The 10597-nt window shown below is 42.1% G+C and overlaps 1 protein-coding gene across 1 annotated transcript; it reads right to left on the reverse strand.

The window, feature by feature from the left end:
* Positions 1-4868: 4868 nt before the first annotated feature.
* Positions 4869-7622, reverse strand: LOC113072931 (uncharacterized). The gene is made up of 4 exons (XM_026245810.1): positions 6311-7622; positions 6073-6209; positions 5214-5329; positions 4869-5023 (listed from the first exon to the last, which is right to left on the reverse strand). The coding sequence occupies exons 1-4, from the start codon at positions 7614-7616 to the stop codon at positions 4900-4902; spliced, it is 1683 nt and encodes a 560-aa protein (XP_026101595.1). The 5' UTR covers positions 7617-7622; the 3' UTR covers positions 4869-4899.
* Between the last annotated feature and the right edge of the window lie 2975 nt (positions 7623-10597).

The following is a 10597-nucleotide window of genomic DNA, read 5'->3' on the forward strand; positions in this document are numbered from 1 at the left end:
CCCCGACTTGGCGTGTGACCTCAAACGGCCCCTGCCACTTAGCCAATAATTTAGAGCTCGACGTTGGGAGTAATACAAGTACTTTCTCTCCCGGTGCAAATTTGCGTAACCTAGTTCCCCTGTTATACAGCCGACTCTGGCGGTCCTGGGCTTGTAACAAATTCTCCCTTGATAGCCGCCCCAATGTGTGGAGTTTTGTTCTCAAGTCCAGTACGTATTGAATTTCGTTTTTGCCCTGAGATGGTCCCTCCTCCCAAGTTTCTCTCAGAACGTCCAGCACCCCCCGGGGCTGGCGTCCATAGAGAAGCTCGAAGGGGGAAAACCCCGTGGAGGCTTGTGGGACCTCTCGCACAGCGAATAACAAGGGCTCTAGCCACCGATCCATATTTTTGACGTCTTCCTGAACGAACTTACGGATCATGGATTTAAGAGTGCGATTAAATCGTTCGACCAGGCCGTCCGTTTGTGGGTGATAGACGCTCGTTCGAATCGACTTAATGCCCAACAAACCGTATAGTTCGTGTAGCGTACGTGACATAAACGCTGTGCCTTGATCAGTAAGGATTTCTTTCGGAACCCCCACCCGGGAGATAAGACGAAACAGGGCATCCGCAACACTTTTAGCGGAAATGTTGCGGAGGGCCACTGCTTCAGGATATCGTGTTGCATAATCAACTATGACTAATGCAAAGCGATGTCCTCGTGCCGATCGCTCTAATGGCCCGATGAGGTCTATACCAATTCTTTCGAAGGGGGCCTGCATTAATGGGAGAGGGCGCAACGGCGCTTTTGGGGCGGCCGGTGGGTTCACCAACTGACATTCCGGACAAGACGCGCACCACCTGCGCACGTTGTCATGAATGCCCGGCCAGAAGAATCGGGTCATGAGGCGATTTAGTGTGGCTGCCTGTCCCAAATGGCCCGCCATAGGATTAGAATGAGCCGCATGGAAAAGCATTTCCCTGCGGCTCTTTGGAACTAACAACTGGGTTGTATTTACTTTTGTCTGAGCATCTTGGGTCACTCGATACAACCGGTCTTTTAAAATGGCAAATTAGGGATAGGAGAGCGGAAGGGCCGGTCGGAGAGGCTGGCCATCGATGGTGCGGACCTGTTGGAATGCATGTTTTAGCGTCTCATCCTGAGACTGCTCCAGGGGAAAGTCATCGTGCTCCGAGAGAGTTAGTCTCCCGATTCCGCTCGGTTCCCCTGAAGCCGGCCCCAGCGGTCCTGGCTCAGTTTCGCCCACCTGCACCCGCGCGGTCTCCTTCCGTGCCTTATTTCCCCAAGAGGCATCCGCACATAACGACCCCAATAAAACCGTAAACGCGGGCCAATTCGTCCCCAAAATTACTGGATGCCGGAGGTGGGGACTAACCGCCACCTCCACACTATGTTTTTGTCCCCGAAATTGAATCCAAATTGGGACGACCGGATATTCCACCACATCCCCGTGTACACACCGCACCTTAACCACGCGGCTTGTATCCAACGCCCCCGGTTGAACCAGGCTTTGATGGATTGAGGTTTGGTTACATCCTGAATCCACCAAGGCCGGATATGTACCCCCCTTGATACTCACGGGTATTTGGTACTCGCCAGCCTGACCGGGGGTGGCCCGTGGGTTGTCCGGGACCCGGACCATCATCTCCACCTCCATCACTGGACACCTGTCCACGAAATGCTCCGGGTCCCCGCAACGCCAACAGGCCAGCCCAGACCTACCCGCCGCCCCAATGGCAGGGAGTGGAGAGGGGAATTGGCGTGGAGAGAGCGGAGAGACGTAAGTACTGTCCCCTCCCGCAGCCCCGAGGCCCGCCCCCCTGGGCGGGGCCCTTGTATTCACGAAACGGCCTTGGTCCGTCCCGCCCCGCTCCCGGGGCGGGACACGAGGAGGGCCAGGTGGACGGGACCTAGGGAGAGGGACAGGGCGAGAGAGAGAAGGGGGAGAGAGTTAGTAGGTGGGGGTGTGCCGACCCCTGGGCACGCCACCATGTGGTCCTCCGCCAGGTGGATGGCCGATTCCAGCGACGCGGGGCGGTGGCACTGGACCCACTCGGCCGTCTTCTTGGGGAGCCGAGTGATGAACTGCTCCAGCACCACCAGATCGACGACACGCTCCACGTCGCTTCCCTCGGCCAGTAGCCACTTGCGGCAGGAGTCCCGGAGCTGTTGGGCCAACGCCAACAAGTCCAGGGAGCGGAAGCGTTGTCGGTGTTGTTCGGGTGATCGGCCGACCCGCTGAAGGATGGCCCTCTTCAGGTCGTCGAAGACCAGGAGGTTCGCCACTGGAAGTTGTTGTGCGGCCACCTGGGCCTCGCCGGAGAGCAGGGGAATGAGGCGCACCGGCCACTGCTCCCGGGGCCACCCACAGGCCTCGGCTGCCTTCTTAAAAAGTTCCAGGAAGGCCTCCGGATCATCCTGGGCCCCCATCTTGTGCAGTGGCAGGTGCATGGCGGGCGGCCCGGCGGCCTCAGCGTGAACCTCCCGATCGAACCAGCCCCGGAACCTCTCGCGGTCCTCCTGCTGGGCCTGGACGATGGCCTGGAACCGTCGCTCCTGATCGGTCCTCAGATCCAGCAGCGCCTGGTGTTGCTCGCGGTGGAGGACAGCGAGGGAAGAAATGATGTCCGCAAGCGGCGTGGAGGACGGGCTTTGCATGGCGGCGGCGTCGGTCCGTCTTCCTTCCCGGGTTTCGGCACCAGTGTTGTGAGTTCGTGTGGGTAAGGAAGAGGACAAGGGGTCGGCTGGACTGCTGACGTTAATTTATTAACAAAAATAAAACAAAGGTTTTCTAACACCATATGGTGACTTCTATTTTGCTGCGTTCACTCGGAGCTTTCGCTTTCCGGCTTCCGGTTTCCGGTCTCGGCTTCCGCCAGCAGTCCCACTCTCTCTCACTTGCTTCCGTCTCTCCTGGCGTTTTATACCCTCTCCACGCCAATTACAAGAAACAGGTGATAATAATTTCTGCCCAAACCACTCACTTACCGCTCGTCTCCTGATCCTCTCTTCCGCTGCAGACTTCGAACATTTTGAATAGAAATTCACCACTCACTCTTATTCAGTCACGTCAGCAGCGGTTTATTTGTGTTCACATAGACTCACTGAACAGCGTCAATAAGGATTTATAGACCAAAGATGCATATCTGCGGAGATATATGGATATATTTACTGATGTTTACTTCATATTTCTTCAGACAGAATCGTCATTTCTATTCATTTTCCACGGATTTACGCGATCTGATGATAAACAGCCTCTCCCAGCGATCTGTGTTGTTTGCGCAGTGGTCACAACTCGTGCTGTGTGTGACTCAGACTCTGATTGGGCCTTCCCAGTGTCAATCTGAGAGTGTCATATCTGGACACCGCCCCATCGTGTCACATGCTTCCTGCACACTTCCTGGTAGTTATCTGGCCAAAACAACACTGAAACACCTCTTTACAAACGAAATATCCGAATAATAAACCCGCGATTACGATAGTAAAGCTTGGTATGAGATTTTCTTGAGATCTGGGGCGTTTTTATAAAAAAAAATTAAAATGTACATGGGAAATGCTAACTTGTGCAGCGATGAAAAAGACTACAAATAACATATTTTTACAACAGTAAACGACCAAATTCCACCCCTGATCGCTAAAGGAAGTTATTATAAACACTCGATCGGGGTTTAAAGTGAGTTTTGAGTAAAAGTGTACTAATAATTTCATAAATTGTCTGATGTAGCTTGATGCTAACGTTAGCTACAATGCTACTAATAGCAGGTGCTTTTCTTCTTCATAATGCATTTTTGTCTCAATAATTCACACACACAAAATACACAGAAGAGTTTACATGTGAGATCTTACAGAGATGACAAGGGCCATAAATCAATCTGATTAGCCTTCTCTAAAAAACACACATGACATGGCCTTAGAAAATATTTCATAAAATTCACAGTTTTACAGATTCGATTATGACATTTTTTATGAAGTTTTGGAAGACTTGTGGCCTTAGCTACACTGTGTTTTCAAACTCATTTCCTACATCAACAATTTTTTAAATACATTTAAAACATATGTTTTTAATATTTGTATTTTTGTTTTTATGTTTGAGCTTATATATCTCTATTATCATAACAGTCTGAGTGATTCTGATTCCTGAACAGTAAACTTTAAAGTGTCAGCGCTGTGAACAAAGGTTGATTATGTATCTAGTCAGAAAGAATCATGAGCAGAAACCTTTTTATTTTGGGTATGTAATTTCGGTCTCCATGCCAAAAAAGGGGGGCTACTAATAAGGGGTTAAAGTCATAATTCTATAATGGTCAAAATTACTCAGGCCAATGGTATTTTTTAATGACATTATTGTATTATTATTTTAAATATATATATATATAATTGTAGCCTACATAAATAGGTGAAGCAAAACAAATATTTGGATCGTCTCTTATTTTTTCCCTTATTTTCTTAAAGAATAAACACTTATTTTCTACAAGAATAAACATGATAACATATTACTAATTCACAGGGCATGTTAAATAGTCTAAATGAACTTGTGTTAATAATATAATTAGAACTAACAATATAGGTGAACACAGCTGGACACAATAAAGCAACACAATAGAAACACATCAGACAGGAAATTAAACTAACTAAACTGAATAAAATTGTGACAATATCATCAATAAACTCTTGCATTATGTGCATTCTCTCCATAAAGTCACACTGTCTTTAGGACTGTCAACAACAATATATTTAAGCCACAAGCATTATTTAGGGCTGTGACTGACACAAAGACATCCAGTGTGAATCTAGTAACATTCATTGAAGCATTTTTTTTTTATTGTAATTTGCATGCTGTCAAATTTTACATCATGGTAGCAGCAAAGGGAAACTTGGCATTGAGATACATGGTCTTTAGATACATGGTTGTGGAACCAGAGCATAGAAACTTCCATCTCTTGTATTGTCCTTGGCAATATGGCACATAAATCCTTGTCGCGTGTTGAAAAGCTTCCCTACAAGGCCATCACTTTTCCCGCTATGGGGTGACAAAGAACACATTAGAACACAATCACAGACATACACAGCATAACCATATATTTCAATCTCAAAACATTTGACATTTCTGAGATGGGTTAAATTCTTTTTCAGTTAAAGTCTGCAGACATACATGTTTCATAAAGGATTTCTTTTTTGCAACTATGAATTGTATTTGTATTGGCACTAACCTACACACGTAGTATTTGACTCCAGGAAACCTCTTTGATTCATCATATGAGACCATGTTCCTCTGTTCCCCCTCCATCCATTTCCAACCACTTCCTCCACACGGATCAACCAGCACCTGAAGATTAAATACAGTAATTACTGAAGAAATAGGAGAGGAGTCATCTCCTTGCCTACAGTCTGTCAATTGTCCTGCATGTGTTTGTTATAATTTGTCAATAGAAACTTCTGTGAGTAATAGTGAGTATCTTTTCTGCTCTGTAGACTTTTCATTGAAGCTAATATTCAATTCTGAGACATTTTGGTATTTGTAATTGAATGTCAGAAATAAGTGTTAATACTAAGCTAGCACCTTCAGCGCATTCATGTGCTGCGTTTATGAATATAATATTGCTGCTGTGTTTATTCATATCATTATGCTGCTCTACTGTGAATTATTTCTGTGAAGTTTATATAATATTAGAGTACTTAATTTTTTGCTGTGTGATATTCATTGCCAGTATTCGGGACTTTCAGTTTTAATGTGACCTATTGTGTTTACATATGTTAGGACAATGATGTATCACGTTGTACACTGCCACAGAAAGTTGATACTGTATATTGTGTTTGGTATATTGTATAGGTTCATATGATTTGTTTTGAAACTGAAGTCTTAATCTGATTATTTCTTTATTTTTGTTTTATTGAACCACACACACACTTGAATATATCTTCAGTGTTAAATAAACCCCTTTGATTGAAGTTGACCACCTGATCCACTCCTGTGTTCTGACAAACACATCAAGAGGAAGGCTAGAGAAATCAGAACAATCTTGGATTACAATCCTAGTTCAGCTCCTTAACAGTACTGCACTAATGTACCTCATAGCTATTGGCCTGATGCTTTCTTCCATCATATTCATAATTACAGCATTGATCGTTTACAAAACCACTGTGCCACCCGCTGTCAGGTCCAATGGCTTTGCACACAGCAAGTTGGGCATTAGAACGAACAGCATCTGTAAATCACAATGATTTATGGGTTAATCAAGCCCAATGCTTTGAGAGGATCAGCCTCTGATCTGATGAGAGTATATGTAAAGTAAAAGAGTTTACATACTGCTGAGCACCCCTCCGGTCTGAACCCACTGGAGGTCCTGACTCCTGCAGCCCTGGTATGGGTCTCCTTTCCAAGGGCTCACACAAGTGCAGGTCCTGTCATGATTGGAGGATGAGCATTTGGCGTTTACTCCACAGGGTTTAACCAGGCATGTGTCAAGACATGTCCCAAAGGAGCCAGTGCAGACCTCATGGTCCTTACACACACTGTTCTGTGTGCAATTGTTACATGTGTGTGGTGTGAAGGATGGACAGGGTGGTTTTGGGCATTTATACTCAGCAGGCAGAGGGTGTGTGGCGGAGCCCCAGCCAGGCGAGCATGAGGCCTTACAGACAGTGACTCCACCTTCAGATTTGCACTCAACTCGTCCGTTTACCTGCTCAGAGTAGCACACGGGTAAAGCACTCCACTGTCCTCCAGAACACCCCACAGACTCGGGGAAGGGCTTCAATAATCCACTACATTTCATTTTGACCTGCTGCTGGGCTGTGCTGTGGTACTGCTCCTTACAATGGTTGTTCTGAAGATCTGCAGCCTTCAGAGGGCCACATCCATTTTTATTGAAGAGTCTCCACTGCTGTGAAACATAGTCCTTAAAAACCTTCTCAACAAAATCAATGTTCTCTGACTTTCCAGTGACCATTAGATATTTAGACCAAGCTAAAACAGCTTCCTTTTCAAGGGCAAACATGTAGCGCACAAAATAATCAATCTGGTCCATGTAATATTTTGTGCACTCTACTGGCTCAGAAGACTGTCTTTGGGAGTCCTGGACCAGCGACTTGCGAAAAACATCCAGAATGTTGTTTTCTTCTCCAGTGCCCATCATCATGTGGTGAAAGTCTGTGAGATTAAACTGAAAAGAGTTTTCCTCTGTGAACTGAGCTCCAACTTCAGACAGATAGTGCCGTTGGGTTATCGTACCATTTTTAAGTTGTGCATGTAATGTGCTGATGTTCCTAAACTTATGAATCACATTGCTGTATTTCACAACTATTTGTGTCCACTGGTTGTCATGTTGAACAGACTCAACTATTTCTTGTGTGTAGTCCTTCAGCTCCTTGACGCTACAATAAACTGTTGTCAGATCAGGGACTGGTTTATAGATCATACCATTGATCTTACTTTCCAGAGCGGGATAGTCAATAATACAAGCTGGACCGCGGTACATCTTATGGCACTCACAGAATAGTTGTGTGGTGTCCTTAATGGGTTTACATTCTCCATCATTACAGTTCATTTCTGAGCAGAAACATCTGTATAGAAGCACATAAAGGACAGTGAGGAAAGTCTTCACAGTATCCATGGCAGCTTAACCTGTTAAAAAGAAAGTATTAAGTGTAATTAGAAGCATTGAATATGTAGCCTACTTTCTTAAGCCTAGTGGCTTAATTCACAGTTTGTTTATAAAGCCACACACTTTGTTCTTTGGTGGTAAAGATGCATTACAGAGGATTTCTTATGGTCCCACTTTACATTATGTGGCTTTAACTGCTATGTAGTTACATCAACAAAAATAAATAAATATATAAGTACAATGTGTTCATATTGTATTGCTGCTATGGAGGGATACAGGTAAGGTTAACAGACAGGTTTGGTGGTATGGGTAGGTTTAAGGGATGGCTCAATAAAGTAATGAAAAATGTAATTACAGAAATTAATAACACATCTAATTACATGCAGGTGTTTTTTTATTTAATTTGGCATTAGCTTACACATAAAAATATTTAATTTATTTTTAACGATTTGCATAAAGAAAATAAGGTTGCACTTTATTTGAAGGTGTCCTTGTAGCAGTGTAATTAAACATATAAGTACTGAGTAATATTAATAAACTACATGTACTTACTACATGGTTAGGGTTTGGTTTAGGGTTACTTGCATGTAATTATGCATAATTAATAGTTATTATAATAATAATTACATGCAACATATGTAAAAAGGACACCTCCTCCACAGCCTCCTATAATCAGTTACCATTTTTAAATATATATTTATATATATATATATATATATATATATATATATATATATATGTGTGTGTGTGTCTGTGTGATACAGTGACAGAAATTATGATACCTGTTGGGATTCAATATGGTCCAAACTTAAACTTGTTTAAAAAAAAAAAAAATTCTTAATCATCAATGAATTCACTACAAAATAGTTCCTAAATCTCACTACTAGGAAAACATTTTTTTTTCTCAGTTTAAGCTTTCCTCATCTTCTAACTGTAATTTCTGAGACTCTGTAGGCACATACAGACATATGTTTTGGGATTGCCCTGAAGTTAATTTTTGTAAACAGGTATCTATCAGTCTGAAAGAAGTAGTGGAAGTTGAAATATCATGCTGTTCTAAGATCTTGCTTTTAAATGATGACTCTTCTTTCAGTTTCTCTCAGTCCAGAGAAATGTTATTCTCTGGATTGACTGGAGCAAATTACATTGGCATCCTCCACACTGGATGTACTCTTTCCTGGACACTGCAAACATTGAGCTATCAGTTACAAGGATGCACAGTGCTACTCAAAAAACGGTAGCACTTTATTTTACAGTCCTGTTCCTCATGTACATACTATGTACTTATTATAGTAATTACAATAACTATGTAATAACTAGGTACTAACCCTGAACCTACCCCTAAAAGTAACCCTACCCCATGTAGTTACCTTGTATTACCAGAACTTTCTCAAATAAATACACTGTAGGTCTACTATAAGTACATGTTAATACACGTACTGTAAAATAAAGTGCAACCCAAAAAACTATTTCAGCTTGGTTAGTAAAGTGTCATGTTTTAAATGTCTTTACACTGTACCTGCCTTCTGCAAATGTATGTAATTATTTTGTTATACACTATCTAGGTGGTACCAAATGTGATACAGAGGGAGTGGGGGAGTTTTTTTAATGGTTGCTGTGGGTGGGTTGCAATTTAAAATGAAAAGATTCAGTATGTTGCACTTTATTTCTACTGATATGTCTGTATAATGACTTTCTGAAACACACAATTTGATTAAAAATGTTCTTGATTTACCTTAATTTGATTTGGTGCAAAACAGACTATAAACCATTACAATCATGACTTGTTTAACACATATAGATAATGTGCATAGTTAGTAAATTGTTGCTCCCAGAGGAGTATGGGCCTCCCTTACTGAGTGTGGTTCCACCCATGTTTTTTTCCTCACCCAAATATCTCAGAGGATCTACTGAATTTGTTACATTACAGGTGAGTTTTAAAGGAGAATTGAATGAACTGAGGAAACTAGGGCTATAAATACCCAGGAAAAATTATCAACTAAAAATACTCAAGTGAATATAATTGATAACCACAGAAACATGCGAGAACAAACCAAAAACCAAGACAGACCATGTCAGATGTTGTTGGAGCTCAATCTTAATAAATGTTAAGGGGTTAGGTCACCCAAAATGCCAATTCTGTCATCATTTACTCACTCTCATGTCATTTTAAACCTATAAGAATCTTGTTCACACAAGATATTTTACTGAAATCTGAGAAAGTTCTGTCTTTTCATTGACAGTCCATACAACCACTACTTTGAAGAAACTAAATGGTCATGAAGGCATAAAAAATATTTTAAGTGATTTAAGTCTTGTGAAATGACATGATAGCTTTAAATGATGAACAGATTTAATTTAAACTTTTATTTTAATATAAACATAAAATTCAGAGCAATAATGAAGAAAATGTAAGGAAGCAAAATGTCTAATGTTAATTTATACAGTGACTCAACTTTCGTAGAAATTGTTCAGGAAACCTAAAAACATGAGGGTAAACTACAACATCATATTCTCACGTTCAAAGAAACAGGCCAGCGTCTAGTCACTAAATCTAATCAACTTACAGGAAATGAATCAAATAAGAGTAGTGATGAGTTTTGCTGTAAAAACAGAGCAAACAGAAAGAGAGAAATATATTATATTGCCTCTTAATGAAGCACACTTTTTTAAATAAAAAACAAAAACAAAAAAAAGGTCTACACACGCTCTTCTAGCCTATAAGTCATTATGTACCTTAAAGATGTGAGTGAGTCGAATATAATGTGCTTCTTGTGCAATGTACGACCACCATTGAATCTGGCAATCAACGTTCATTTCTCTGAATATTCAAAGTTTATAAATTATTGTGTGCATGTCACAAATAATGATTGAGATGAATTTGTAGCTAATTAAAAATGTGGGGTGGCACCAGGGGTGTAAGGATTACTGGAGAGTGCTTGTTTCCCAGTCCTTCCTGTATATCTGTCACATCACCACCTTTCTCCTCT

This window comes from Carassius auratus, unplaced genomic scaffold (assembly GCF_003368295.1).
Source record: "Carassius auratus strain Wakin unplaced genomic scaffold, ASM336829v1 scaf_tig00011025, whole genome shotgun sequence".
Taxonomy (NCBI): domain Eukaryota; kingdom Metazoa; phylum Chordata; class Actinopteri; order Cypriniformes; family Cyprinidae; genus Carassius; species Carassius auratus.

Coding starts and splice junctions, on each gene's coding strand:
- LOC113072931 (XM_026245810.1), bottom strand. CDS start 7,616: ATGGATACTGTGAAGACTTTCCTCACTGTCCTTTATGTGCTTCTATAC. Junction 6,210..6,310: donor GACCGGAGGGGTGCTCAGCA/GTATGTAAACTC, acceptor TGTGATTTACAG/ATGCTGTTCGTTCTAATGCC. Junction 5,024..5,213: donor GTCAAATACTACGTGTGTAG/GTTAGTGCCAAT, acceptor GTCACCCCATAG/CGGGAAAAGTGATGGCCTTG.